The 25,675-nt window shown below is 24.8% G+C and overlaps 6 protein-coding genes and 1 non-coding gene across 9 annotated transcripts; 2 read left to right on the top strand and 5 right to left on the bottom strand.

Moving 5' to 3' along the window:
- The first annotated feature begins 20 nt into the window (after window positions 1-20).
- On the top strand, window positions 21-1,334 carry LOC122858155 (peroxisome biogenesis factor 10). The gene is made up of 4 exons (XM_044160873.1): window positions 21-176; window positions 237-541; window positions 608-859; window positions 979-1,334. The coding sequence occupies exons 2-4, from the start codon at window positions 248-250 to the stop codon at window positions 1,291-1,293; spliced, it is 861 nt and encodes a 286-aa protein (XP_044016808.1). The 5' UTR covers window positions 21-176; window positions 237-247; the 3' UTR covers window positions 1,294-1,334.
- LOC122858086 (myotubularin-related protein 14) lies at window positions 1,333-5,953 on the bottom strand. Of its 3 annotated transcripts, none has more exons than XM_044160763.1 (7): window positions 5,850-5,933; window positions 4,265-4,822; window positions 3,301-3,914; window positions 2,892-3,211; window positions 2,358-2,820; window positions 1,932-2,291; window positions 1,333-1,839 (listed from the first exon to the last, which is right to left on the bottom strand). In XM_044160763.1, exons 2-7 carry the CDS (start codon window positions 4,349-4,351, stop codon window positions 1,671-1,673), a joined length of 2,013 nt encoding a protein of 670 aa, XP_044016698.1. In that variant the 5' UTR covers window positions 4,352-4,822; window positions 5,850-5,933; the 3' UTR covers window positions 1,333-1,670. The 3 variants fall into 3 exon arrangements, with proteins under 3 accessions (XP_044016698.1, XP_044016701.1, XP_044016700.1); XM_044160766.1 differs by having other exon boundaries at window positions 1,391-1,839; window positions 5,431-5,953; XM_044160765.1 differs by lacking the exon at window positions 5,850-5,933 and adding an exon at window positions 4,974-5,334 and having other exon boundaries at window positions 1,550-1,839.
- A 406-nt stretch (window positions 5,954-6,359) lies between these two features.
- Window positions 6,360-9,362, bottom strand: LOC122858082 (FAS-associated factor 1). Its single transcript, XM_044160759.1, has 5 exons — window positions 9,143-9,362; window positions 8,861-8,929; window positions 8,433-8,763; window positions 8,176-8,371; window positions 6,360-8,100 (listed from the first exon to the last, which is right to left on the bottom strand). Exons 1-5 carry the CDS (start codon window positions 9,182-9,184, stop codon window positions 6,666-6,668), a joined length of 2,073 nt encoding a protein of 690 aa, XP_044016694.1. The 5' UTR covers window positions 9,185-9,362; the 3' UTR covers window positions 6,360-6,665.
- Window positions 9,363-9,801: 439 nt separating this feature from the next.
- Window positions 9,802-12,290, bottom strand: LOC122856523. The gene is made up of 8 exons (XM_044158197.1): window positions 11,772-12,290; window positions 11,547-11,709; window positions 11,341-11,481; window positions 11,047-11,270; window positions 10,786-10,985; window positions 10,502-10,713; window positions 10,315-10,426; window positions 9,802-10,246 (listed from the first exon to the last, which is right to left on the bottom strand). Exons 1-8 carry the CDS (start codon window positions 12,249-12,251, stop codon window positions 9,802-9,804), a joined length of 1,977 nt encoding a protein of 658 aa, XP_044014132.1. The 5' UTR covers window positions 12,252-12,290.
- A 333-nt stretch (window positions 12,291-12,623) lies between these two features.
- On the bottom strand, window positions 12,624-13,909 carry LOC122856524 (neuroglian-like; the record flags this gene model as incomplete). The annotated part of the gene is made up of 3 exons (XM_044158198.1): window positions 12,624-13,578; window positions 13,649-13,775; window positions 13,870-13,909. Coding segments are annotated over 3 exons (1,122 nt in total), but the record flags the coding sequence as incomplete, so codon positions are not given.
- Window positions 13,910-17,682: 3,773 nt separating this feature from the next.
- LOC122858131 (growth/differentiation factor 8) lies at window positions 17,683-23,141 on the bottom strand. The gene is made up of 4 exons (XM_044160838.1): window positions 22,127-23,141; window positions 19,200-19,457; window positions 18,739-19,121; window positions 17,683-18,662 (listed from the first exon to the last, which is right to left on the bottom strand). The coding sequence occupies exons 1-4, from the start codon at window positions 22,578-22,580 to the stop codon at window positions 18,498-18,500; spliced, it is 1,260 nt and encodes a 419-aa protein (XP_044016773.1). The 5' UTR covers window positions 22,581-23,141; the 3' UTR covers window positions 17,683-18,497.
- Window positions 23,142-24,646: 1,505 nt separating this feature from the next.
- Trnas-gga lies at window positions 24,647-24,714 on the top strand. Its single transcript has one exon. It is a non-coding gene; the product is annotated as a tRNA-Ser (tRNA).
- Window positions 24,715-25,675: the final 961 nt, after the last annotated feature.

Genomic DNA, 25,675 nt, shown 5'->3' on the forward strand with positions numbered 1-25,675 from the left:
CAATAATAATAATAAAAATTGTAAATAATAATAAATAAATATTATTTTTTTATAAATTATAATTATATGATTTATCAATTTATTATTATTTTTAAAAAATGTCGTACTTAACACAACAAGTTGTTTATTGGATAAAAAAAAAATTCTAAATTAAGACAATAATTAAATAACAAAAGGTAATTATTTAAAAATTCTATTAAATTATATTTTATGTGAATTAATATTTTGTTAATTAGGTAAAGAAAAAATGACAAATACACCTGGTAAAAAATCAAGTAGATTGAGGTGTGCTAATCAGGCTGAGATATTAAGAACTCATCAACGTGATGATGAATTTATCAGAGTTATAAAAAATAAGTTTGTTGATCTGTTGCATCAATTTGGTAAATACAAGAATTTTTTACCCTTTATTCAGGGTGAAATTCCATTTAAATTATTGTATTTTATATTTACAACTGGACTGGGAAATCAAACTCTTGGTGAAGAGTATACTGGAATTATTCAAGCTAATTTAGAGACTAAAAAAGTGCCATCATTGAGTGTATGTATTAGCTGGATCATTATGAAAAGAGTAAATTTAATTGATGAGTTTATTTTATTATTCTAGGCAAGAATATTTGCATCACTGCTTGAATGTTTTGGTGAACAAGGAGTTATTATTATTCTTAATAGACTTAAAAAAACTATAAACAATCCTGATAATGAATTGACTCCACAAGCAATAATATGTCTTAATAAATTAATAGACAAATTAAAAATAGCTGTTCCATATTTAATTGTTATTCATAAATCATTGTTTTATATTTATGGACGTTATTACAGTCTTGGACGAAGACTTGCTGGTGTTGATTATGCCAAGGTGATTTATTAAAATAATTACATTACGTGATTTAAAAAAAGTCAAGTCATGTTATTTTTTTTTCATCACAATCACTTGAGTACAGAGTCAAATAATTTAATTTAATTTTTTTTACATAGGTGTATGGAAAAAGGCCAACTGATGGTGTTGCTTGGGGCTTGAGATTTTTAGGTTTTGCAACAATAATTCAATGTATCCTGAGAATTTGTCAAGATGCTGGAAAATTAGATAATGAAAATAATTCAATTGAATCAATAAATCAGGATACAAATAAATGCCAACTTTGTTTAGAAGCAATACCAACAACAACAACTCCATGTGGTCATTTATTTTGCTGGTGTTGTCTTGGTGATTGGCTCAAAGCTCAAGCAAAGTGTCCATATTGCCGAGAACATGTTGCATCATCACGTATTGTTCATCTAATGAATCTGTGATTTCTCCAAATAATTATATCAATAAATAATTGCAATTAATTAATTAAATAAACGAAATATATTATTTTTTTTTTTTAATTATATACAAAAATATTAAGTTTATTTATTAATTCTTTTTTTTTTTTTTTTTTTTACATTTTATTTAATAATTGTTATTAATGACGTTGAAAATTTTTTTATACAAATTAAAAAGAAAAAAATAAAATAAACAAGAAATAGAAAATATCTGTACAATTATTTTAATGCACCTTAAGTTTTTTTTTTTCTTTCTTTTCTTTCTCTTTTTAATTACAATATTTTTATAAATTTTTTTTTTATATTTTCAGTTGAATTGTGTCTATTTAATAAATAACAATTCTACTGAGTACAATTTAAGGTCACAATGATGTGCGTTGTACAGATAATATGCCAACTTTTTCAGCAAAATTACCAAGTAATTGACCAAAGCCACTTGTTTCAGAATTTTCTTTCATTCTAAATCCAACAGTATGACTATAGACATTGTAAAAAATAGTACGTAAACAGTGTAGTCTGTCTTTTCGAGTTCTAAAATTGATAAATAAAAAAACAAATTAATTACAAATATTCAAATATTCAAATTAAAAACAAAAAAAAAAACAATGAAAATTTATAATTACTGTGCAACTGAAGTTGTTGATTCATCTTCAATAATAGTTATACTTGATTCTTGTGATGTTTGACCAGAACAAGTACCACAATGAGATTTACATGCTGATCCAGCACCATTTAAAAATTCTGGTAATGCTGAATTAGCTGTTGTTGAGCCACGTAGGCTACCAGTACCTGATATCATTTGCCAGGAACCAGTGGAAGACGATGATTCATTTCGTTGACGTAGACGACCTGGAACTGGTACAGCAACTGGTGATGTACGATTTGCTGGTGCCAATGATGATGATGATGATGATGATGTAGCATGTGATGTAACAACATCTTTGTTTGGTGAATTTGTATAAAATGTCCATGGTAAAACATTTCTAAAAATAATATATAGATATAAATATTATTTTCAAGTAAAAGTAAATATAATTAATTAGACTTACCCATTATTGGGAAAATCATCTGGTAGATCATTGGAAGAACAAGGAAACACTGCAGGTGGATTATTATCTTGGCTATCTCTGCTATTTTGACTAAATGAACTACACCAACTATTTAAACTCATATTTGAACTAACTGAACTCAATGTAACAAGTGATTCATTTTCAAACATAGCATTATCAAGTTGACAATCACTGTCATTACGAAGTACAGGATGCCTTGTTCTTAAATGTCTTGAATTAACACTAAATTCTTCATCTTGTATATGTTTTAAAAAGAAAAAACAAAAAAAAAATATTTCTTCACCTTTACTTAAACGATCTTGAAGATCATGACCAAATAATAACCAATCATATGCTATTGTAAAATATAATATTTGTAAATGATCTAATTTTTTATGTATAACACCATCAGCCCATAATGAAATTCGTAATAATGAAACAAATAATGGTGTTCTATCCCAACCTGTAATTATTTTATATTTTACATTATTTATTTATTTATTTTTGCTTTTAAATGATTAAATAAATACTTACCAGAAATACAGTGTATCAACATTCCGCTACTGCTATCATTAAGATATCTCAATATGAGTTTTAAATAATTTTGTGATAATTTAATAAGATCCCAATCTTGATACTGATCCCAATTGACTTTCAATTGATTTGATATAATATCTTCTGGTACATCAATTTGTGCATCAACATGAGTTTGTGACCAATCAAATACAAGACCTTTTGCTTGATAATCATGTTCACGAAATTCTTTAAAAAATTCACATCCTGGATAAGGCAATGCAATTATTTTAAATGATTTATATCTATTGGCTTTGTCAACTTTTTCAGATGATGTAACACTAAAACAAAACAAAAATAAGTATTATTAAATTATTAATAATATGTAATGCTATTTTAAATTAAATAAATTATCAAAATATATATTTACTTTACTCCAAATTTAACTTTTTTCTTTTCCACCATAAAATCAATAATATTACCAACATTTAAAGTTTTTAATAATTTAATATCTTGATTTCTAACTTTATCAAATAACTGCCAATCACTCATAACTGAATCACCACCATCATCACCATCAGCAGTATCAACATCACCATTACCATTACCGCTTGCTTCATCAATTTGTTCATCACAATTACCACCACCACCAGCACCACCAGTTTCATTACTATTAAATAAATAATTAAGTCCAGAACGACCATATATTTCTGGACCACCAGATAATGTTGCTGATCTACATATATTTCTTCCTTTATATAATATTACAGGCAAAGGAAATCTTGAACGACATCTTGCAAATCTAGCACTTTTAATTAGTTCTTTTAATTTATTTGGATCATCCATACTTTCATATATTGTTTCAGATGTACGTTGTAAGGGTGGTGGTGTATCACACATATGTGGATTTCTATGTTTTTCATTTTCAAGTATAATAAGATGACTTGGATAATGAGCACTAAGATCACCACCAACGTTATTTATCACTGAGTGTGTGTAATCGAGGTCAGCAAGTAACAAACATTTTTGCATTATTCCTTGACCCTGAAAATAATTTATATCATCAACAAGGAAATATAAATTAATAGAAATTAATAAATATAATTATTAATAACAACCAAGAAATATTATTATTATTTATCATGTTGATCAATTGCCAGGTAAATGGTTTTTATATTTATTTAAATAGCAAATAAATATTATTTATTAAACCGGTTGATAAAAGTGAAATTAATTCACTGAGAAAGTTTACTTTCATGCTCCATTTAAACTAATACTTGTTTATTTTATATTATCATTATTTTTCAAGATGATTAGAAATTGAATATTTCGCAATTTACCTTAAACACTTGACCAACAAATTTTATATATTTTATTGATAAACATATATTTACCACACAATCAGCATCTTTGGCTCTGTATGTATTTTTTGAAAAATAAACAAGCAATTGATTTAAATCCTGTGTTGTAATATCAGTCATGATGTCGTTGAATTATTTAAACCGCAAAAAAAATAAAATTTATAAAAATAAATAAATAAAAAAATTATACTTTATTTGATATAAATTATTGTTAAATATAAATCAATAAATAAAATTTATCTTTGTAATGAATATATCAGTTTGTTGTTGATAAAAAATTTTAACAATCACTGACTCGATATTTTAACCAGTAACACTTGATTTTAATCACTTTAAATATAAAATTGTTTATCATAAAATTGTTTTTTTATATTAAATATTGTAAACAATATAATGATAATAACATTACAGTAATGAACACTCCAGGAAACTATTTATTTAGCAACTATTTATAAATAAATAACTATGTTTTTTTTTTTTATATAATTAATTAACAATATTTAGATATTTTTTCATGATTGTTAATTTTTTATTACTCATCATCTTTTCTCATGTTGGATATTTTTTATAGCCCAATAATCCATTGTTAATCTGAAAATAAAAGATTTATATTTAAAATAATAGTTATACAATTCAAATGATTAAATTAATTAATTTATTTTTTGGTCATTATAAAGCCAATAATATGTCAACATCAAAGGACAGTATAAAACAGTTATAAAAGGTTTCTCCTCTCGCCTACTTGTTCACCTCTCTTGGCCTACATTTGCTCCAAAAAAATACCAAAACAATCAACAACACTAGCTCAAGTAAAAAAAATAAAACAAAAAAAATATCATTGCAAGAATTTATCAATGATATTAATAATTTTTATAAACGTCATTGACATGTTGGATAAATTTTTGCAATATGTTTTGATATCGCGTGTGTGTAGAGAACGGCATGACAGCTGACATAACCTCTTTTTCAAAACTGGTTCATGGTCTATCTACACAATAAAAATAATGTCAATTCATCATTCTAAATAACTCGAACTTAAATTATTATATTTCGAGTTATTAGTTGATAATAATTATTAAAAAATTTAATTTATTATAAGGATATAATTATTGTTAATTTTTAAGACAAAAAAAAATTGTTTAGGTTTAAATAACGGAGTAAAATTTTCATCAGGTCAATCAATCAACATTGAGGCCAACCTGTCTCGTGCATTCGAACATTTCTTGTTGTTAAAAACAGCAACCTGGGTCCAGCCAGTCAGCCAGTCTCCGCCCAGGAAAAAAAATATATTTTTATATTATCTTGATGATTCACAATTTTTTTCTACCACCCAAATATAAAAAACTTGATTCTATTTTTATAAAAAAAATTAATTTTTCAAGGAAATATAAAAAATTTGCTGTCACTGATCGCGTCGTGATTTGACTTTTTATTTTATCCTTTTTTTTTTTTTTTTCAAAATATATTTACGTAAACGTCGCAATTTAATGAACTTTTTTTTGCACTAACAGATGTTTTAGTAACATGATTTTTAGAATAATAAAAATATTATAATTTAATGTGTTTTGTTGTCAAGAAAAAAAAAATATATATATAAAAAAACCTCGTGTTCACATACGGTTTAATAGTCGTACGTTATCAGTAGCATACAGACGACAATGAACGGAGATAACGACAACGTATTTTATTAAATTTATAACGCATGAATGCACCAGTATGTATGAAGATGTACAATGTACATTTCAATGAGTTTACTGGTTTTTAAATAAAGAGGGCAGCATGTACTTGATGATGCATCCATGATAATTATCATTTTCCTGCTGTGATTTTTCTAAAGGCTCAAGATCTCTCCCTGGGGGAGAGACGCCCTTCAAATTGTCATGTCACTCTTGGAGTTTATAAAATATTTATTTGCATTTATGTAACAATTGTATTTGTCAATATGCTTATTTTTTTATACATTCCCGCTTTTATGTGACGTCAACAACAACAACCAATCAGTTGTTATTAAAAAAAAATATTTTTTGCAAATTGAGATTATTGCTGGCCATTGATTGGCTGGTTAATTGGTCAGCATGCTGATTTTTCTCATCAAATTTAAATAAATGCACTAAAAAATCAAATAATATTTTTCTTAAATGTATTTTTTATTATTAATAATAAAAAAAAAAAAAAAACAGCTGTACACAAAATTTTATTATAAATATTTTAAATTTTTTTCCAACTTGTAGTCATTTATCCAGAAAATTTTCACTAAGTCTTAAAGAGACGCACACACAAGTAAAAATAAAAATATATTAAATACAAATTTATTTTTATTTTTATTATTATTTAGACTTATTATATACGGATCTTTTGCGTGGCATTAATTATTAATTAATAATAATAAAAAATAATGATATAAAATTGAGTAGTGGTGTTTAATAAGTGATGTTTATCGTTCTTCAAGTATCAATGTTTCTTGTGGATGAAATTTAAGATCAGAAAATGATAAATTTGTATCCAATGTTGTGAGATCTTTTCTAGGCCAACTTAATAAAATTTTATATTCATCATGAGGATAACCCTCGACAATAAGATAATTAATCAATACTTGTAATTTAGTATCTGGTAAAAATCTACGTTCCAATAATTTACCACCAGGTATACGTACTTTAATTTTATAAATATTATCAATTGTATCATCTGGTTCTGCTGGTAAACTTGATTCAACAGATGTTCTAATTGATTCTTTTCTTGCTTCTTCAAGCATTCTTTCATTTTCAGCTTTTTCTTTTAATTGTTTTTCAATTTTAATTTGTAATAATTTAGCTTCTTCTTTAGCTCTATCAGCATCTAAACTTTCTTGATATGCTTTATCTTGTTCTTGTTTAACAAGTTCACGTGCTTGTCTTTCTTCTTCAGCATTAATATCAACACGTCTTTGGTCTTGAAATACATCAACAGCATGTATTAAATTTGTTAATAAATCATTAACACCAACATTACCATGTACAATTGTAAATATATCTGTTGTTGAACGTAAACGCATTATTATAATTAAAACTGGAAATGTATCAATATCAATAGTACGTATTGTTTCAGCTGCCATAATACCAAGTGTTGATTGTACAGTATTTAAAAATTTTTGTTTATTCATATCAAATGTAAAATCCCATCCATAAACAACAAAATTTTCAGCTAATAATTGTAGTACTGTTTCACAACCAAGTAATTGTGTACAAAATACATTTGATAATACACTATTATCATGATGTAAATAAACACCAAGTAATTTTCTATCTTTTGCTGATGTTAAACATGATTCTTTAATGGCATCTTCAAATTTACCATTAAAAAAATTTGGATGTGATGGACCATAACGTATTTCAAATTCTTTTGAAAAATGTATTGTACCAATAACTTCATCACTATTATTATCTGGTATTAAACGTTGTACACGTGGTGTACTTATATTATCAATAAATATATCATCCTCAATTAAAAATGAACCAGGTGTATCTTCAAATTCTTCAATATCTTCAATATCAGAATTATCACTGTCAGCAATATCAACAATTTCATTTATATTTTTTTTATCTTTATCTTTTAATTTTGATTTATCAGTATCTTGTAATTTTGATACTGTTAAACTATGCTCTGGATAATTAATACCACTTGCTGCTAGTAATGTACTGTCATCTGTAACACTATTTGGCCAACCTTTCCATTCTTGTTTTCTAACTGGCACATCATTTAATGCATGTACACCAGCTTTAACATCTCTCACTGTTTGAGTACCAGGAAATGGTAAATTATATTTTTTATTTTGTATTTTATCTGTTATTTTTAACATATAATTTCTTGTTAAACGTTCTGACATTGGTACTCTGTAAAAGTTAAGAAAATAAATTATTAATACATATTATTAAAGGATTGAGAATGGAAAAAAAAATATAACATACACTTCTGAGCTAGAATCACCAGCTTCAAGTTCAACAAGTGGTGTTGATGGTTTTAAAAATAGTATATTAATACCACGTGGTAAATTGAGAGATTTTAAAATTGTTGATGATGATGCTGGTTCTTTTTTCCAACCATCAAGTTGATGTTGACATGATACAACTTTTAATTTTTCACAAACTTGAGCTTTTAAATCACCTTAAAAAACAACAAATAAATATTAATATTTAATATAATTAACACAGTAATTAAAACTTACCAACTGTACATTGATCTGATATATTTATTTTAATTGTTTTATCTAAAAAATGAATTTTAAATTTCAATAGAGTTGAATCTGTTACTTTGCTTGTGCCTGGTTTTATTATAGTCACATCATCTGTTGTTGTTGTAGTTGTTGTTGTTGTTGTTGTTGTTGTTGAATTATTTTTTGTCGTATCAGCCATATTTGTTGTTGATGTTGATGTTGATGATGATGATCGTTTTATGACAGGTACACCATCAACAAATGCTTCAATCATCTCAACATCAGGACTCACTTCAGATGGTAATTGTTGAGTGTCATGATGCACAACTTTATTAAGTGCTGACTGTAATTATTAATAAATTATTAATTAGCTTTTATATTGTTTATTTAAATAAAAAAAGGTAATTAATTTTCTTTCATAAAACATAATTTTATTTTACCACAAGATCCCAGTTACTATTTTCAAGATGCATTATTGCTTCACCAATGTCATCGATTCCAGAACAAGCCTATAAACAAAAAAAATATTTTTTTATTAACTCTATTGTTTCATTGTTTAATTGTTTGTTAGCTGGTTTGTTTTTTCATAATTTTTTTGATATATATTTAAGTAGTTTATTAGATTCTTTGTGATGCTGGGTTAATAGCAATGTCATTCTTAACAGATGTAACCTTAAAGCAATTGTATTTTGGAAACACAAAAAAAAATCAAACATATTCACCTGGAAATCAGCTAGTGTTATCTCACGATCGTCTGCCATCATTATTTTTTGTATTAACTTATTATTTATTTATTATTTATGTTGACTAATATTTATTCAATTTTTTATTTATTTTTATTAAAAATTTATTTGAATAAATGCTGATGGTTTATATCAATCTTTTGTTTTATGTATTTTTTTTTTTTATATATAGTGATTATGCGATGTTGTTTCCAGTAAAGTTTCTTCTTTTGGCATCATGTCGTTGCAGTCGACAAATTTATTTTCTCTTTTTTTATATTTTTTTTCTCTGTCTTTCAGGTAATTCTGGCGCTATTGATCAATTCCTCTCTTCAATAAATTCAAAATTCGAAAAAGTTTAAAGCTCTCATTTATTAAATGAAATTAAAAAAAAACTGAAATAAATGTACTAATATTTAACAAGATTTATTTCTTCTAATATTATAATTAAAGCTAAATAAAATTGTAAAATTAGTAATCATTAAATAAATTATAAAAATAACTATTAAAAATTTTTTTTTTTATTTTTATTTTAAATTCAAGAATATTAGCAACAAAAAAATAAATAATTTATATTTTATTGAATTTTTTAACATTATTTAACTATGAGAAACAAAAAAAAAAAAGTTGTTAGAAATTTTTCTATTTAAAATTTAAAATTATCCTTTTGAAAACCAATTCATTTTTGAAAATATTCCAGTATTTTGTTCTTCTGTTTTTTCTTTAGTATCATTGTTCACTTGATTGACTTCGATTTGTGTATTTTTAATTTTTAAAATAACTGTGTCAAGTTTATCATTTGTATCTTGACTATCATCATTCTCTAAATAATTTGAATAATCAATAGACAACAATTTCAATCCTACAAATCCTCCAAAACCATCAACACCTTTGCAGTACGTTCCAATACCACCAATAGGTGTTGGTGGGTTTGTTACAATTTCTTGAATGTCAAAATATGGAACAGTAGTTTGACTAAGATCTTTTCTAAAATCACTTGGTTGAAATTTAACAAAATTTAAACCAGCTTTACTCAGTATTTTTTGTTGTTTTTCATGAGGCGTTAATTCTGGTAGATCAGCTTCTTTCAATATAATTTCATTCCTAAAAATAATACATATTTTTGTCTCATAAAAAAACGACAATAAATAATTAAACAAAATAAATATTACCTTTCACGATTTTCATTTAACGAAGGTGATGCAAAAGTGTCTATTCCATTTTCTCCTTTTCCATAGACATTCAGGATTATTTCACCATTAACATCATCACCAAAACCAACACCTAAAATTTAAAATTATACAATTTATTCCAACAAATAATGGCTTATCTATTTGATGAAAATAAAATTGCCCAAACCAGTTACTAATGATCCCCTTGGCAGCACAACATCATCCAGACTAAATGAACGATTATCACGAGTAACAACACGAGTTAAATTAAAATCTTCAATTGCATTTTTCCATCTTACAGTTGTTGGATCAACACGAGTTTCATTAACAAGTTGTCCTTCTTGTATTTCAATATACAATACACTGTTTATAATTCTCCATCGAATTCCAGTTACAACACTTGAATATTTAAAATTATAAGTAACGAAAAATTAAAGTAAAATTTAAAAACAAAATTAAAAATATACTCACTAGCCAATTGTAGCTTCAGCTCGTTGTAAGCTCAATCTTCTAACAGTATTATTTCTATTAACATTATCAACCCAACACATAAGTTTGATAAATTTATAATCAATATGTTTCAAATCCATATCAGCTCTTCCAAATTTATCATCAATAATTTTATATTTTTTAAAAAATATACTGCTGTACATTCTTTCTGTATTTTTTATCTGTAAAATATTATTTCATTTAAACTGAATGATAATTAAATATCAATATTGTAATACTAACATCATGAAATATTTGAGCATCACCATTATACTGTTCAGTACAATTAAATAAAGATTCATTTCTTTTTTCAAAATTTTTATAATCAAATTCTCCAAGGATACCATATGAATACCAGTGACATAATGATGAATCATCTTTACACATTTCGTCAATCATGCTATAATATACAAGACGATTGAAAAATATTGGCTGCATAAAATTGGTAAAACGATCGTAATTATCACCTGTTAAATAAATTAACAAAACAATTAAACACTTATAAAAATTTTAAACACTTTTAAACAAATTTTGAACCTCGTTTGTATTCAGCTGGATCACATGGTCTAATGTCCTTGGGTATTTGATCCAACACAACTTTAGTTTGATGCAATAATTTATTACTATCATGATTAAATAATTTTATAGTTTCCATTAAATATATTTTCCATTGTTTTGCTGTTAAAAATAAAGCAAAATTTGTTAAAAATATATATGATCAATTTGAATTGGCAAGTATGTACCTTCTGGATATTTTTGTTTTACATAAAAATTGTATTTTCTTGTGCAAGCAAGCAATATCATGAGGTAACTTTTAGCAATAATGCTGACAATGTATTTTGATGCTTCGTATACTTTTGTTTGAATTGAGACAGTATTATTGCAATTATTATTTTCAATGTCATTCTAAAATTAAAAAGTGAATTATTAAGTTAAATTATATTTGTTTTATTATTTTAGATAGTTACCTGATTAACATTAATTTCTTTGATGATAAAATCAGATATAAATTCTGATAAATCAGTTCTGTATTTACTCGTTGGAACTATTAATGTTTCAATAATTTTATTTGTTATTTCTGATGGACATGAATCAACCAAACAATTATAACATTCATTTTCATAGCAGCTATCAAAAAATGATAGTAACTTTTGATAATTTTTTATATCTGAATAATTAATTGAAAATTTTCTAAGCTCTTCAATTGAGTCACTTGATAGATTCGTTATTTTTTCTTCCAATTGATTTATCGTTGTTATTAATTCTTCGGGATTAATAGGATCATCAATATTTTTTTCTAATGTTTGATTTACAAACGAATCAATTCCACTCCATACTGATACCAATGTCTCGTGTTTAAAAATATTTTTACCCTCAATATTATTTATTCTAATGAAAAATAAAATTATTGAAAACAAAAAAAAATTTACTACTTTTAGGTATATCATTTTAAACAGTATTTTATTGTCATTTATAATTATTTTTACACAAAATTATTAAATGACTATTTTCGATGCTTTATAATCTTTAAGGATTTTTTTTTTTATCGAAATTATTTGTGATATATTTATATACACTTGATCAAACTCAACGTAATGTATTTACTTTAATTAAATATTAAATAATTTCAATGATGTTTTTTTTATAAAATTAATTACATTAAACATCTGTTTAAATACAAAAAAAAAAAAAAATTATTCTTATACAAAAAGCACGCATTGAAACAATAATAATTAAAATATACGTAAATTCCATATGCAAACATATCCAACCAATATATTACTCTACATAATTAAATTTGAGTTAATAATAATTGTTGTATCAGTAATTAATTTACCATTATAAAGCCATTTAATTTCTGGTCTTGGTGTGCCTTGTGCTTGACATTGAAATGTCACATTTTCATTTTCTTTGGTAATAATAATTTCTGGTTTAATTGTAAAGTACGGTTTTTCTTGAACGAAAATATTAATTGCATTGTATATTGAATGAACAGTACAAGAATAAATTGCTTGATCATCAATTGTAATATTTCTAATGAGCAATGATTTATTACTATTACGTAATGAATAATGATCTGAATTATCAATCAATTCAGCATTATTTTTATGCCAGCTTAATTTTGGTATTGGAGTTCCACCAAATATACAAAACAATTCTACATCATCACCAGCCAACGCAGCAATATTTCGACTAACATATTGTTTTTTTGGTGGATAATAAACATGTTTATTTGTTGAATTTAATTTTATTACATCAACAAAATATTTATTAACTTCTTGATAAATATTTTGATTATCCAATACAGCATAACACATGTAACAAAATTTTTTTGATCCATCTTGTTCTGTTAAATTGGAGAACCACAAGGTACCAGTTGGATCAACAGTTATTCTTGAACTGTAATTTCTTGAAATTCTAGTTGTTGTATTATCTTCTGGATAATACAAAAACCAAATTATTCTTGGTGATGGATAAGATTCAGGCTTGTTACCATCTGGTTTATTACAGTCAATACCAAATGGCTCACCTTCTTTACCAGTCAGTATTAATTTTCCATTATCTTCTTTTGAAATATCATTTATATATGTTTTTCTGACGAATACAGAATTTGATATTGCGATTCCGTATTTATTTTCTGCAAAACACTGATATTGTCCTTGATCAACTTCACTGGGAATTCGAAATATCAAAGTACCATTTTCTGGTAATGGAAATATACGATTATCGTAATCTTGATAGTCAAATTTTTCACCATTTTTTTTCCAATAATATCTGTGTAAATATTATTTTGTTAATTAAATATTTAATTAGTTTAATTTTAAAAAATATTTTTTATACATACATTGGAGATGGTTCACCTTCTGCTTGACATGCTATTTTAAATGGCGAGTGAGGTTGCTCTGGTTTTGCAACTGTAAACAATAACTCTTCAGCTTGTGGATGAACTACAATTCTTGGTGGTGATTCAACTAATTAATTTTCAAAAAAAAATACAATTTTATTTATATTTTTTAAATAATAAATAAGATAGTTTTTAAATTTTTAAATTTATTTAAAACTTACGTTTAGCTGTTACACTTGTTACTATTATTATTAGCAATAAAATCATTTTGAATTATTGTTTTCTTGAAAGAAGAAAATAAACAACTAAATTATACTCTTGTTTCGATTGAATATTTAAACACGAAAACACGAAAAATTGTGGCGTGATATTTTAATTACTTTTATAAAAAATTAATCGATTATATTTCAGATAAAATTTGAGGAAAAAAAATATATTTAGAGCTAATACATTAGCCACTCGAGTCTGACAAAAACTAATCTATTTTATTTGTGTTATAGTTTTAAAGTCAATTATGAAAATGATATTTTTGATATCAATTGAGATTGGATTTTTAGAAGCCTGAATATTTGATCAAGCAAATGAAATATATTTTTTTTTTTTTATCTGTTTCGTTATCACTGTCATCATAAATAATAATTTTAGCAAAATTATACTCTTGACTTGTTTTTATTCAAATTAGTATGTATATTCAAATAAATTTATTGAATTACGAAAAATTAATTTTTATTTTTAACTTTAGCTAAATAACATAGAGCCAATTTTGTTAATTTTTAAAAAATTTTAATTATCTCTAAAAAAAATTTCTCCATTACCAAATAAATAAAATTAAAATAAATAAAATTGAAATTTTTCATTTAAATAATCAATACAAAAATATTTTAAATATTTTTTTATGTTCCAACAAATGATAATGAATTTTAACAGTATAATTTTCTGTTACATATATAGAAACTCTAATCTCAAACTGTGGTGGTTTTGTAAGTTCATCATTTCAGTTGAGTTAACACTAGAAACATGAACAATTATGAAATTATCCAGGAACTAGAATTGTTATCACTGTGGGTATAAGTCAAATTTATTTATATAAAAATTCATATCTCTACACAATGCTCTTGACTCGTGTCAGATATAATTTAATCCCAAAAAAAATATATATTTAATTATTTATATCGAATATTATATATACAATATTATCAAACAAAAAAAATATCCAATATAATTATTATTATCTTTATTTTAATTGCATTAATTATACAGTATTTTCAATTGAAAGATTTTTTTTATTATTCAACCTTGATGATAACAACGAGTTTATTTTAAAATTCAAAAATAATTTTTATTAAACATTTTATGCAATATGCAAATAAAAATAATAATAATAATTATTATTTATTATTTTTATTATATTTTTGGATGGTCAATAAATGCATGTGTATATGTTCTATTGTGATAACAACATTGAAAGCTATTTCATATGGCTTTCATCTCATTCAGTAAACGTACAATTGTTGATATGACAATTCAGACATTCGTAATGTCAACAATCTATATATGAATTTTGTTGTACATGTACAAGCTACGTGCTTTAACAATACCATACAAAAATTTACCTCTCATCATTGACGATGAATATATTTTTGATCATGTTTTCTTGAACACAAGAAGGCTTTTACTGATGTCTCTTCATGACTCAAATCACTGTGGTACATCACAGACAAAAAAATAAAAGCCACTATTTTTTTTTTTTCTTTCATCTAGTAAATATCTTTGAGCAGTTCATTTTATTTTTTTATTGCTTGTTCTCATCGTACAACGTATATTGATTCAATCGATTTATAATTTTTTTTCTTTTCTCTCAACAATTCGTTCTGATTTTTTTTCAAATTTCAATAAATTATATCGAACAATTAAATAAATAAAATATAAAAAAATTATTTGTCATTGATTAATTAATAAATAATAATAATATAATTTTATATATATTCATCTTAATTAATTTCAATTAAATAATAATTTTTACAGACATTTAATTCTTATCAATTTTAAATATGCCATATCCCATTTGTATTATTGATTTTATTTTTATTACAAATGATCAGACTGGACTTTGAAATATGAAAATTAAAGATATATATTTAAACAATCAGTGTAAATATGTAGTTGTTTAATTTACACATTTATAAATCATGTTATATGCCAATTTATTTTGTATTTCATTTTTTTTTTATTTACATAGTTATTTGAGATAGTTACATCTTGTCATTTATTAAAATTATATATGGACTTTAATTGTCCATGAGTTGATAAAAATCTCAGGTCAATTATCATTGACAAATGTTTAGATTTTTATCATTTTTATCATACCGGAAAGTGGGTACTACAATTCTTTTCACATCAAATGATAAGACTTTTTTTTTTTTCATTATTAAACAAATAATTGAATGGAAGTTTTTTTTTTTTTTTTTCTATTTATAAATTGATTCAATTTTATTTTTACCTTTAAATTATTTTTTTTTTATTGATAAATGAAATTTATAAATATACATTTTGTTATAAATTCGAAGATTATTTGAAATCATCACTGACCAAAGTTCAAAAAAATCATCTATCATATATGAGAATTGATTATCAATATCTCAAGAATTTTTAAAAATAAATATATCTGGTATTTCAAGTGATATCATCAATTGAATATACAAATGTTTTTTTTTTTTTTTTATTTTAAACTTTAAATTCTTTGAACTTTGCTCAATTAAAGTTATCGTTAAAATGGCTACAGATGATGATGAGAATTCTGTCGCTCAAATGTAAAATTGTAACAAGTGATTTTTAAATAATAATTATATACATGATAAGTGTGTATCATGACCGATTGATTTGTCATTGCTAAAAGTATTTAATAACCTTTATTTATAAATTATGAAATTAGAAAGACAAATTAATCTGCAAAAATACTTTTTAATTTTTCATTAAAATTATATAAAAACAAGCTGGAAATATTGGTTTTTTATTTTTTTTTTTTAATTAATAAGGATATCATTTTTTTTTTTAAATTAATGACTTAATGACAAATTGATAACCTTGTGGTTATTTAAAATATTCTGGCTTTACTCTCATCACCCTGAAACACTTGATTACAAAATCAATAATTACCGAGAAGGAAACTTTGAATGTTTTTCAAAAAAAAAAAAAAAGTAATAATGAAAATTATAACACTCTTGTGAACCAACGTATGCATATATCTTCGGCTTATCTTATCGCACGTTGAGGCTGCTGAGCCGGATTCAAATGAAACCCTCGTGTCAAATTGAGGGACAAAAAAAAAAGAAAGATTGATACCAAAACACAAAAGAGAATTTAAAAAAAAAAAAAATTAAACTTGCCAAATGATAAATGAAATAAACATAAATAATTTCACAATAATTATTTTTAAAAATAAACTACAATCAACAATAAACAATATGAAAAAATATCCTCATTCTTTATTTACATAAAATACAATGTATAAAAAAAAAACAATTATGAAATCGAAGGAAAAAAAAAAATATTAAATTAATATTATTAAATTATTATTACGAAAAATTGGCCTATATATTTTTATTCACATTTACATTGAATAAAATACTTTGCAGTGTAATCTTTTACAGACCACACAATGTATACATTTTTTTTTTTTTTAATTAAAAGCAATTTATAATTTAAAAAATGAAAAAATTAAATAAAAAATATTTTACGATGAAAATTGAAAAGTGTGTCATAGAATGTAAAAAAAAAATAATAATCATACAATTTTAACATCTATATATAATATAAATAATTAAAAAAAAAAAAAAAAAATATTAATCAATGTCCAAGAAATTGTCTAATTGATTTTTATAAAAAAAAATTTATTGCAATATTTTATTTTTCAATATGGCATTGACTTAATGAACTCTTTTTTTTTTTTTTTCTCAACACAGTCTAAGCTCAGATAATAAATAAATTTAATAATAATTATTTCGTGTTTTTTAAATTTTTTTTTCATGAACTGCATCCGGGTCAGTTCTAGCTAAACGAACATCACTTGGACACAAATATTTTATACATAAAAAAGCACAAATTTACTAAGGCTTGCAGAATGAAAAAAAAAAAAAAAAAAAAATGGAATAAAAAGGAAGTATAAATACTGTCTTGGTTTACCGTCGCTTGGTACTTTTTTTTTGTTTCAACAGCTTTTGCTAATTGTATTTTTTGTTATCTCTCTATGTTTTTTTTTTACAGTTGAATTTTTTATTATTTATTTTTTTTCATTTAAACTCGCTCAGAATGAAGGCACCGTGTACGTTATGTATAATACAATAACGCAACCACTAAGGAGCGATATAGAGAGAGAGAGAGAAAAAAAGAGAGAGTGAGAGAGACAGGGGTAGGGGGTAAAAGAGACATTTGAAAGAAGGGAAAAAAAAAGCTCAAGTACGCTCTTGTTTCTACGCTAGAAAGAATCTTCACCAGCAGTGCTTCCAGCACGTTTCACTATTTCTACTTTAATCTCTTGAATTTTACGTTTTATTTTTATTTTTTCATTGTCTTTGCAATGTATATATTTTTTTTATAATTTTATTTTCCTTGTGGTAATATTATTTTCTTTTATTTTTTTAAATTTTTTCGGTTTCTATTTTTTTGCTGTTTTTTTGCTGGCTTGATTTTTTTTTTCCTTTCATTATTTGCTAAGCGGCACATCAGCCCAAAAGTTGACAAATGATAAATTTTAAAAAGTATATAAGAGATATAAAATATATATATGTACATTGAAGCTACCCCATATGGAAATTTATGCTTGAAATGATGAAAAATAAAATGAATTTTTTTACATGCATCCACAAGCTTCTACAACCATATTTGGTAGTGTTTTTTGAGTTATTGTATTGTTTGAATCAACATAAAGAAGTTGAATTGGTGATAATTGAGTTGGTGAACAACATGGTACTATTTCATTTCTTCTTTGTGATTTGCCATTTTTAGTCAACACTTTCTGTAATAAAAAAATGACATTAAATTTAAAATTAAATAATAGAAATAAATAAAAGACAAATTATATTTAAACTTACACGAATAATATTGTTGTAAGGTGTACCACTAACAGTTAATGCTGCAGCAGTTGTACATGAACCACGACAAAAATATGCATGATAACCACTTGGATGAAGAATCCAATCACTCCATCCAATATCTTGAAAACTAATATATAATTCATCACGACAACATTCTTTCATTTCTGGTAAACAATTTGAATTACGTTTTGGACGATTTTTTTGTGGTTGTGGTGATGTATGAATAACTAAAAATGGTTTTAATGTTAATTCAGTTGATACTGGTGCTGTATTACGATCAATTGAACATGTACTACATGCAATTTGTATTGCATGATTAAGTCTATGACTCTCAACCCATTTTCTCAACGTAAATGCAGCATCTGTTTTAACCCATCCTTCTGTAAATTTTATAATCAATGTTGTATATACATATATTTTTAAATTAAATTTATTTTTTATATGTATATCAATCTTACCACCAATTGACGTTTCGAATATTGCCATGATTGTATTTTTTTCAAAACTTCCACCTTGATCCCAGTGGTCAAGCTCAGATAAAACAAATGTCTGACCAAACATATCATTTTCATCGTTTTCTTTGTAGAACCATAAATCTGCTGATGTTACATCGACATATTGCATTTCAGTTGGTAGATTGAATGTAAAACAAACAGCTGGTGTAAATCCCGTGAGATGATTTGATGTTTGTCTGCAATCAGTCAAATCACCGACACCTGTAAAATCAATATAAAAAAAATATAAAAACATCACTTGAAATGATTGAAAAAAAAAATATAAAAATAGTTTAAACATTTTCCTAATTTATTAATTATTTGGAAATTTCAATTAAAATTTATCAAAGAGAAATAAATTTTATATAGATGCTGTTTGTAGGATTTAATTATTTTAACAGTATTTTTTTTTTTTGTAAATTTTATTTTTATATACATTTAAAGCCTGTGGCATTTTGCAATTTAACTCGGTGTTGTTCATTCATGCATAAAACACCTAACACCCATCTCTGCCAATCTGGTGATTTGTGAAATTCGTGATTTTTCTGCATCGTCAAGTATAACGAGAATTGCCAACCAATCCGATTTTCAACTCAATATCATTCGGTTTGACATTAGGCAACACCAACGTAGGCACTAGTTTCTTCAAATTTTTTTTTATTTTTATTATTTTTTATCTCATTTCTATTTGTCGATTTTATCCCTTCTCATGTATAGCCCAAGGGAATTTTATTTGAAAATTGTCCTAAGCTAATAAACAGAAAAGTCCTCAGCAGAGAAATTGATATTTTGTTGACATAAAATGTTGATTGTTAATTTAACGACTGTATTTTTCAAATAAATAAAAATATATTTATTTTTTTTCATTAGTTTTATTTTGACATAAACTAAATAAATATAAATTTCAACAATGAAAATAAATTAATTAATTAAATTGAAAGAGTCAAAAGTTTTACAAGTGATCAGAGAAAATCATCGTTGATCAAAGAGCCGGCAATTTTACATATAAAGAATAAATAAAAAATTTTTTGATTGACAAATAGTGATTGGAAAATACTCGAAATATAATTCATGTATTTTTTTTTTGTGTCAAATTTTTAGGCATATAAATAAACAATAATTTTCTTTTTTTTTCTACAAGCCAATGGTTCAATTTCTATAGAAAAATTTTATCATGGTCCATTGACAATAGTCTCGACAGACGTAAATAAAATACACTAGTCATTTTAAATTTTTTCTTTCTTCTAATTAATATATACGTTAAATGAATAAAATAATTTTTAATATTAAAAATTGATAATTAAGTTTAAAAGCTTTCAGAAACAAATGTCATTATTGATTGTCTACGATAGTCAATAAAAAAAATATATTTTTTTTAAAAAAACTCTATTTGCTGTTTGTTTTATTTTAAAAATTTCAAAATTTTTATTATTATTTTTCGTTGTTTTATTTTTTATTTCATTTTAAATTAATTAATAAAAAATTATTTGTTAAATTTTTTTTTTAAATTCATTTTAGTCTACTCAAATAATTACTTGGTTCATTGTTTATTATTATTTTTATTTATTTATTTATACACACGTGGCAGATAATAAATTCTACTTGATGAGTTGCGAAATATTGTAAATGTCTATGAATATTTGAAACTGTTTTTGACATTTCATATTTTTTTTTTGTATTATTAAATCCATTGTTTTATAGTTGTCAACTTTTTAAATAATTTATCATTTTTAAAAAAGAAAAAAAACATCAGCTGTATTAAGAGGGTGATATTTATTTTTCATGAAAAATATAAATTTATATTTTTCAAGGGTTTTTACACTAAATTTAATCCAAAGAGAATAATAATTTGCCAGAATTTTTTATCATAGATTTGCCAAAATAAAATAATAAAACAATTAACACTGTTTAAATTATAAGGGAAAAATTTAATCGACTATACTTGAATATTATCCATGATTACAATGATTAAGTAATTAAAATTTAAAAGTTAAATATATCAATTACTGTAGTCTGTGTGTGATGGTACATAGAAACATATAACAATCAAAAAGCCGAGTAACAAGGGTGTCAAGTCAATTTAACAATACTCAATTTGTTGGCAGAGTTCATCATAAAAAAGGTATAGTTGTTATAATCAACGAAAAAATCTCAATAGATTTTTTTTCCACTCAGTGATTTCAATATTTAAAAAAAAAAAAAATATTTGTATTTAAAAATATTTAATTTGCATATACACAAATCAAACGACTTGATGAATCTTTAAGTTTTTTTTTTCATTCAATTTTTTAATTTATTTTTTTCTTCGCTACAATAATTAGTGTTACAATTTCCATATTATTTCGTGCATTATAAATTTTTTTTTAAAGTGAAAAAAAATATTTAATCAATTAATTAAGATGAATTGATGTTATTATTTAAATTTAGATTTTTTAAAATAGTCTGATTGATTTGTAATGTAATGATGAGTGAGTGATTGAGTTGCGGGGTAACATGAGCTTTTGAAGACACATTAACATTGTGATTCACTTGGGATATAAAGGTTGAAAAGTGTGATAATTAAAACTGACGACAATTAAGTGGCTTGACTGTCAGTCTATCGTGTTACCCTGTCACTGAGTCGAGAGTCGTTTTAAAATAAGTAGGTCTCTCATCAAGTAAGTCCAAAAACGATAAAAAAAAGCCTTATATTATTAACGATCTTGTTTAATTCAACCTGTTAGATCTTTTAACCTGTTGAAACGTTTTTTTTGCTATAAAAAAATTTAAATAATTCAATTTTTTATTTTTACTACAGTCAAAAATAAATCTTGGAAATTTGAATATAATTAAAATGATATAGAGTATAAAAAAAAAATGAAAAAAATAAATATATATTTTGAAAAATTTACCTTCATTTGGAAATATAACAATTTGATCAGTTTTTCCATAAAAACTTTCAGCTTGTTTTTCCGGTTCTAGTGGTCTACCGGGTCGAAGTTCGAGCACGCGTCCATTTATCAATGGCTTTGGTAAGGTCGAGAGGGAAATTGAAACGTCTGGTGGTTTTGATAAACGTAATTTTTTTAATATCTGTTGTTTGACATATTCAACACGTATTTCATTTAACACCTGATCCATATCACCAATTTCTTCCATAACACGATTTTTAATACATCCTGGACAATTATTTATTTCTTCATCACTAAATTTTATACTAATTTCACTTATTGGATCACTTAAACTACTTGTTTTTTGTGGATACAATGAAGACCATACACTTTTAAGTGGATCAATAAGTGTAAATGTATCAACACTCATAAGTACAAATGAAAATATTAATATTGTCAATATTGAAAAATTCATTTTTCTTTTTTTTTTTCTAAATTTAATTTATAATAATTTATTTTACGTTAATTTAATAATTAATTATTGTTTTTTTATCTATTTATTAACGTTCGTTTATTTTTCATTACAAATTTCACATTAAATTAAAAATAAATCAATAACACAGGCGCACTTGAAATTGATCTTTTTTTTATTAATTCATTTTGTCAATTTTTTTTTGTTTTTTTTTTTTCTATTAATTTGTATTGTTTTAAAAAAAAAAAATTCTTTTTTCTCATTCAGTTTGAATTAATTATTCTCGTTATTTATATAATTGAACTTTTGACTTTGCTAATTTAAAATTATGAACGACAATAATAAAAAAAAAAAAATGATAAATTAATTTAAAAAATAAATTAAATTTTGGGGTATAAAAAAAATTGCTGATCACCAATGCAAACGTTAACGACGACTGGAGGTGATTGGCAACGTTGGGCCAGTCATGTAGTCGACTTGGTATAAACGACCTTTACCCTGTGGCCGGGGCCGATCAACGATTGGACGTCAAGTCTGATATCAGTCACAATAGCACGCAATGTGGACATGTCACACGCAAATTTTCCTGACACTTAGATATTTGGAATTGATTTTATTACTTTTTTTTTTTGACTGCGCAAATCGTAAATCCGATACAAAGTTCATCAGCTACTTGAAAACCTAAATAAAATAAAAAACACTATAAATGATTATAATTAATTACAATATTAATTATGGCAAATGTCAAATGCAAGTGATGAAGAAATAAAATACAAAAAAATTTTGATTAATTAGTTTTTTAAATTTTTTTTATTTGTTTTCATTATGAATGTATATAGTAAGTTTTTGTTTTTCCGGCTTTCCCATACTGTCTTAAATATTCAAAGTTTAAATATGTGCATTCATTTGTTGATAAATATGAACTTGCTGTTTTGATTGGCTGCATGTTTGTTAACCGCGAAATTATGAATTAAAATCGATTATATAATGGCAAACAATGTAGCTCGGTAAAATTAAATGACGATGGAAATATGCAACTTCACATCTCTGATTATTTAACAGCCATGGATTGATTAAGCGGATTGGCTAGTGGTTTATAACCAGTTTGGTGTACGTGATCCAGCGTACCACTTGCTGATTAGTCAAATGAATACATTTCTCTTGGTATATACTAAAATTTTCTTATCATATTATTAAATTATAAATTTATTAAAAGTTTTAAACAATTATCTATATTTTTTTTTTTTTTAATTACATTTTAAATAAATAAAAATACACTTGGCATTTTAGAAAATAAAATTAAAGTTTTTTATAAAAATTATCAAAAATTAATTTTATTTATATTGTTTTTTTAATATATTTAAAAAAATTAATTTGTTGTGAATAATCAAAGGTCATTTAACAATCAATTCCTTGACCTTTTATCCCCGATTTACAAAAGACAACAACAGACCCTCTTAATAAATATTAATTTATTTATTTAACTCTGTTAATTTGTTGAATTTAATTTATATTACAATAACTAGAAATTATTATACAATCACATGAACAATTTAATGTTTATTAATAAAATTTATTTTGTATTCATCCTGATCCAGTCTTCATGAAAATAATAAATAAACAAAACATGTTTGAGGACAAACAACAATATAAATATTTATTATAAAAAAAAAAAAAAAAAAATAATTCGTAATGTAAGTTAGTAATAGAGTTGAAAAAGAATAATATATAAAAAAAAAAAAGTAAATAAAATAAGGTGAAAAAAAATGTAACTGTTGTCGCCCAACGAAGACTGACTTTTGATTATGAATAATGAGAAAGGTGAGCTCACTGAGGGCTCGTGTTAATCTCAAAACTATGTTACCACAAAACTTTAATGTGACAACATTATTTATTCGGACATTTCTTTGCCAATGTATACATAAAGTTTCTATACATCCAAACATTACTTTAAACAATTTTTTTTCATATAAAAAAATAACTTGCATAGTTTATAAAATAAAAAAATGAATTGACGCATAGAAGGACGTCGGAGGTAACTTGATGAAACTTAAAAAAAATAAGAAGCCTCGTGGTCTAGTGGTCAAGGCGTTTGCCCGGAAAGCAAAAGACCCGGGTTCGATTCCCGGCGGGAGAACTTCGTTATTTTTTCTAAGTTTCTGGTTTTTTTCAATTAAAAAATCGTTTTTTCCTTTTTTCCTTTTTGCAGGATCTCCACCGTCTATCGAATCGGCAATTAAAAAATCGTTTTTTCCTTTTTTCCTTTTTGCAGGATCTCCACCATCCATCAATTCGGCAATTAAAAAATCGTTTTTTCCTTTTTTCCTTTTTGCAGGATCTCCACCGTCCATCGAATCGGCAATTAAAAAATCCTTTTTTCCTTTTTGCAGGATCTCCACCGTCCATCGAATCGGCAATTAAAAAATCCTTTTTTCCTTTTTTCCTTTTTGCAGGATCTCCACCGTCCATCAATTCGGCAATTTAAAAATCGTTTTTTCCTTTTTTCCTTTTTGCAGGATCTCCACCGTGCATCGATTCGGCAATTTAAAAATCGTTTTTTCCTTTTTTCCTTTTTGCAGGATCTCCACCGTGCATCGATTCGGCAATTTAAAAATCGTTTTTTCCTTTTTTCCTTTTTGCAGGATCTCCACCGTCCATCAATTCGGCAATTAAAAAATCGTTTTTTCCTTTTTTCCTTTTTGCAGGATCTCCACCGTCTATCGAATCGGCAATTAAAAAATCGTTTTTTCCTTTTTTCCTTTTTGCAGGATCTCCACCGTCCATCGAATCGGCAATTAAAAAATCCTTTTTTCCTTTTTTCCTTTTTGCAGGATCTCCACCGTCCATCGAATCGGCAATTAAAAAATCCTTTTTTCCTTTTTGCAGGATCTCCACCGTCCATCGAATCGGCAATTAAAAAATCCTTTTTTCCTTTTTTCCTTTTTGCAGGATCTCCACCGTCCATCAAAATGATATTCTAGTTGATTTTAAAAATAATGTTATAAATTTATCTTGAAGCTATTCATGTTATTTTTTTTGATTATTAATTTGTATATTTATAATGTCTGTTTTTACGTAATTTTTAATTACAATTTAAA

This window comes from Aphidius gifuensis, linkage group LG5 (assembly GCF_014905175.1).
Source record: "Aphidius gifuensis isolate YNYX2018 linkage group LG5, ASM1490517v1, whole genome shotgun sequence".
Lineage (NCBI taxonomy): Eukaryota > Metazoa > Arthropoda > Insecta > Hymenoptera > Braconidae > Aphidius > Aphidius gifuensis.

Bases quoted from the DNA above. Each gene is read 5' to 3' on its own strand.
- LOC122858155 (XM_044160873.1), top strand. From the start codon at position 248: ATGACAAATACACCTGGTAAAAAATCAAGTAGATTGAGGTGTGCTAAT. The intron at 542-607 runs GTATGTATTAGC...TTATTATTCTAG, and splicing joins AAAAAGTGCCATCATTGAGT to GCAAGAATATTTGCATCACT. The intron at 860-978 runs GTGATTTATTAA...TTTTTTACATAG, and splicing joins CTGGTGTTGATTATGCCAAG to GTGTATGGAAAAAGGCCAAC.
- LOC122858086 (XM_044160763.1), bottom strand. From the start codon at position 4,351: ATGACTGATATTACAACACAGGATTTAAATCAATTGCTTGTTTATTTT. The intron at 3,915-4,264 runs GTAAATATATGT...AATTATTTTCAG, and splicing joins CCAAAGATGCTGATTGTGTG to GGTCAAGGAATAATGCAAAA. The intron at 3,212-3,300 runs GTAAATATATAT...GTTTTGTTTTAG, and splicing joins AAAGTTAAATTTGGAGTAAA to TGTTACATCATCTGAAAAAG.
- LOC122858082 (XM_044160759.1), bottom strand. From the start codon at position 9,184: ATGATGGCAGACGATCGTGAGATAACACTAGCTGATTTCCAG. The intron at 8,930-9,142 runs GTGAATATGTTT...TTTTGTTTATAG, and splicing joins TAACACTAGCTGATTTCCAG to GCTTGTTCTGGAATCGATGA. The intron at 8,764-8,860 runs GTAAAATAAAAT...TAATAATTACAG, and splicing joins ATAGTAACTGGGATCTTGTG to TCAGCACTTAATAAAGTTGT.
- LOC122856523 (XM_044158197.1), bottom strand. From the start codon at position 12,251: ATGATATACCTAAAAGTAGTAAATTTTTTTTTGTTTTCAATAATTTTA. The intron at 10,986-11,046 runs GTTAGTATTACA...AATATTTTACAG, and splicing joins ATGCTCAAATATTTCATGAT to ATAAAAAATACAGAAAGAAT. The intron at 10,714-10,785 runs GTGAGTATATTT...TAAATATTCAAG, and splicing joins GCTGAAGCTACAATTGGCTA to TGTTGTAACTGGAATTCGAT.
- LOC122858131 (XM_044160838.1), bottom strand. From the start codon at position 22,580: ATGAATTTTTCAATATTGACAATATTAATATTTTCATTTGTACTTATG. The intron at 19,122-19,199 runs GTAAGATTGATA...TAAAATTTACAG, and splicing joins ATTCGAAACGTCAATTGGTG to AAGGATGGGTTAAAACAGAT. The intron at 18,663-18,738 runs GTAAGTTTAAAT...TTTTTATTACAG, and splicing joins CTTACAACAATATTATTCGT to AAAGTGTTGACTAAAAATGG.